The sequence below is a fragment of the Microcaecilia unicolor genome, chromosome 9, assembly GCF_901765095.1.
Source record: "Microcaecilia unicolor chromosome 9, aMicUni1.1, whole genome shotgun sequence".
Lineage (NCBI taxonomy): Eukaryota > Metazoa > Chordata > Amphibia > Gymnophiona > Siphonopidae > Microcaecilia > Microcaecilia unicolor.
Genome location: NC_044039.1, coordinates 150,277,117 through 150,281,183, shown reverse-complemented (window position 1 = coordinate 150,281,183; position 4,067 = coordinate 150,277,117). Strand labels below are relative to the sequence as shown.

Sequence of the window (4,067 nt, the reverse complement as noted above, 5' to 3'; positions counted from 1 at the left end):
CCGTGTATCTTATATTTTGATCCACAGACACCCTTGGCTATTACAACTCTAGCCCTGAACTGGGCAGAGGTTGAAAGTCAAGTGGAAATAGGATATCTTTCCTGGAAGTGCGGTGAATCATATGACATGTTAATCTGAGCTATAAATGAGTATAAAGCTCAAGGTAGATCTTTCCCTAATAGAGAAAGAACTGGTAAATGCTGCCCTATTGCACACTGAGATATTCTGCACTTGTCTCTAAGATTTTTGTAATGAAGTCAGAGACATCAGTGCACACACCGTACAGAACCAAATGGTCTCCTTTTGTTCAAGTTGGGGGATTACAAAAATTGGAACAAAGATTTGCAGACAATTTTTGATAATGATCTGTTACAAGTATTACAACACAAGCTCGTCACGTCTGGAAACATTTCACAGCGAATCACTGCTTTAGCCCTTTAAGTGCGTAGATGTTTGTTAATTTTTTTTAAACATTAAGGGCCTGATTTTGTGAAAATCTTGAGCCATGCAAATGGCTAAATATCGGCTGACAGTTGGCCAACAGAAATTCTCCCAAATCCCGGAGAGCTTATTGTTGGGCATAATTCTTGCATGCCTTCAAATTTCACAGAATCGAGGCCTAAGGGCACAAGAACACATGTAAATACATAGTATATATCTAAATAGATATATTTTGTATATTAACTATATTAACATACCTGAGCTCCAATCCATGTGGAATCTAATAGATGCAAATTTTAATTAGGAAAATAAATGATTGTGCCCAAAATGCCAGCATAAAACTTTGTGCATCTCCACCTTAAAAAGGTCTTTATTTTTTAAGTATGAAGTCTAGAAGTTTCCAAAGCTTGATCCCCAAGGGCAATGTTTATATTATTAATCTGTAGATTTTTACTATTGCCCTGAAAGCATGAATAAAACAAACACGTTTCTTCTAACACATTTTGCTTCAGGTAGAAATGCAGATAACTGCACATCCTTGAGGCCTGAGTAAATTATTAAGTATATGAGCTTGAAGAAAACCACCTGAGTGATGACAAATGCTTGGGTTGAAAGTTAGAATATGAAAATCTCTTTCGTCCCATCAGTCGATTTAATTTACGACAGTTCCTTCTGGACTACGTGTAGTCTGCAGATTTTGTTCTGCTGTCTTAACAAAAGAAGAGACGAAGTAGCAGCTACAAACTTCCTGCGGGAGATGTGTGTTTTGAAAGTGCTTGCTCAGTGTCTGTTGAGGCTTCCTCTGTGGGCTGAGGTGAAGTACTTGCAGCTGCATCCGATTCTCCATTTGAATTTGGGGAATAAAATGCTTTCCTCGCTGTCTCTGTGACTGCAGGTGTTGCCCTAAACGTAGGATCATTTTCTGCATCTTTGGCGGTGCTTTTGCTTGGCTGGACTTCTGGTCCTCCTTCCCGGTCTCTGGATATGCCAGGGGGGGCATCCGTTCCAGCTGTGCTCACGGTAGCACCTATGTCATAGTCTGGTGTCTGATTAGCCCCCACAATTACTGGAGCTAGACTTGGACTGGGAAATGATGTAGCCACAGTCACCTCTTGCGTATTTTCTTTCTTGAGATCGAGGGATTTAATGCCTTGATCTTCCAACACACTATGACGTTCTGTGTAGGCGCTGTAATTTGGTGTCCCAGCACCATTTTCAAACAGTGGGGCTTTGGCTCGGATTCCAAGACCCTCTTTTAACTCGAGCGACCTTTTCTTAGGATTTGAGTCTTGGCTTCCCGGTCCAGTTCTGGCCATGTCTTCGGACTGAGCAGTGCTGGTGGGACCTGTGGGAGATGAAGGGGACCCGCTTGCTGCATCTACCTGAGTTGTGACCTCCTGGCCTGGGCTGCTGCTGTTGGGCTCACCGCTGGATTTTACGGGCTTCCAGATCAGACTGTAATACACAGCTAGGATGATGGCAGCCAAAGACACAGAGAGAACATAAGCAAAAACAGTGGCTAATCTCACCCATTTCTTGTTGGTTTTAGCAGCCATTTTTGCCTTCTTATCCCCTGTATAGGTGGCAGGTTTGCCCCGCTCCACGTTGGGCATGAAGTCTTTGTCCTTCATATTGCCCCTGTTTTTACCCCTGTGTTCCACTGTTCCGTCCGTTTTGGAAGAAATGCGCAGAGCTCCCAAGTCAGAAGCAATTTCAAATTAAAAAAAAAAAGAGGGATTTTAGCAAACAGTTGCGTCCCACATCTGCTCTCCCTCAAGACATCGCGGTTCTTAGCTAGCTTGAATCAATCATAAAATGACATATTTGCAGCTCTGGTCTCCCTGCGTTATAACATCAGTCCTTGATGCAGATTACTTGCAATCTTGTTTCAATCAAGATATTAGAGAAGGCATGCCCTGCTTAAACTGAAAAGATGGAGGATTATCTGCTTTTCCGAGGAGAAATCATCTCTGTTCTTCTGTCAAACGCTGCCTTTCCATCTCCTCCAGCAGATGAAGCAGCTTCCTCCTGCAATAAACAGTAGACGGGAGCAGAAAGGGAGGAGGACCTCACCAGAGCTCTTAAAAGGGCAACGCCAGTGCAGCCAGTGGCTGGAATGGGAGGCTGCAGACGGTTGTTGTAGCAACGCCAACGGTGAAGGTTTGCCAAAGCCATGACAAATAAACCCAGAGCGTCACATACTGGAGAACTTCTCCCAAAAGTTTGACTTTGTGCTTTCTTCTGTCCAGATTCATGGTACTGAGTTAAAGCACAATCCCTTTGTGGTATACCTGATGTACATTTGGAATCTTTTGATTTTTTTTGGTACAGTTTAGAAAACGGTACTTTTAACGATTTAGTCTTTCAATATACCATACAGAACAATTTTTGTATGTTATAGGATATATGTGATGATTCATATTCTTACTTATTGTAACAAAATACAAATTAAAAACTAGAAAAATAGGTGAATACTTTATATTATTTTATTTTAAGTACATAAGTAATGCCACACTGGGAAAAGACCAAACGTCCATCGAGCCCAGCATCCTGTCCACGACAGCGGCCAATCCAGGCCAAGGGCACCTGACAAGCTTCCCAACGTACAAACATTCTATACATGTTATTCCTGGAATTGTGGATTTTTCCCAAGTCCATTTAGTAGTGGTTTATGGACTTGGCCTTTAGGAAACCGTCTAGCTCCGTTTTAAACTCTGCTAAGCTAACCGCCTTCACCACGTTCTCCGGCAACGAATTCCAGAGTTTAATTATGCGTTGGGTGAATAAAAATTTTCTCTGATTTGTTTTAAATTTACTACACTGTAGTTTCATCACATGCCCCCTAGTCCTAGTATTTTTGGAAAGTGTGAACAGACGCTTCACATCCACTTGTTATACTTTATTTCTATAAAATTAAGTGGTAACCACCCTGCTTTACTAATTGTGGACACAAGCCCCTCTCACCTACAGTAAGTTTAGACTGCACCTTTAATTATTCTGAGTTATCACTTTTTAAATTTCTTCAACATTTTGGATCATGCCTGCAAGTTCTCAGTTGTTCAAGAAAATGTAATGTTACTTTTAAATGATTTTCTAAGATATGCTGTTTTGAAATATCTTTGCAACACAGTAAATGACAGCAGATAAAGATCCACAGGGTCCATCCAGTCTGCCCAACAAGGTGGACAGAGCCACGCCCACCACTGTGTGACCCCAGTCACCTATGCTTAAACACCGGTTGTCAAGTCTCCATTATGCCAACCATACAGACAGCTAAACATGATGGAGTCTTGGTTATAACCAGATATCATCCCCAAGTATTGCTGACAATATTCAATTTAGCAACCAAGATGTCTTCCCCATCCCCCCTGAACTGCACAGCACCCTCACTTGCAGCACATGACAATAAAGTGATCTACAACACTGGAGTTGTCCAAGCTTCAGTCTTTTGCCATTTGCGGAACACAGACCATAGAAATCTGTCCAGCATCGGCCTCAGTTCCCCCAATGCTAGAGTTGCCGAATCTTTTTTGGTCTTTTGCCATTTGCGGAACACAGACTGTAGTAGTCTGTCCGGCATTGGTCTCAGTTCCCACTAACCACTAACCTTGCCCAACATAACACCT

At 42.1% G+C, this 4,067-nt stretch overlaps 1 protein-coding gene across 1 annotated transcript; it reads right to left on the bottom strand.

Annotated features, from left to right (window-relative positions):
• Positions 1 to 814: 814 nt before the first annotated feature.
• LOC115477539 lies at positions 815 to 2,466 on the bottom strand. The gene has a single exon (XM_030214472.1). The coding sequence runs from the start codon at positions 2,070 to 2,072 to the stop codon at positions 1,179 to 1,181; it is 894 nt and encodes a 297-aa protein (XP_030070332.1). The 5' UTR covers positions 2,073 to 2,466; the 3' UTR covers positions 815 to 1,178.
• Positions 2,467 to 4,067: the final 1,601 nt, after the last annotated feature.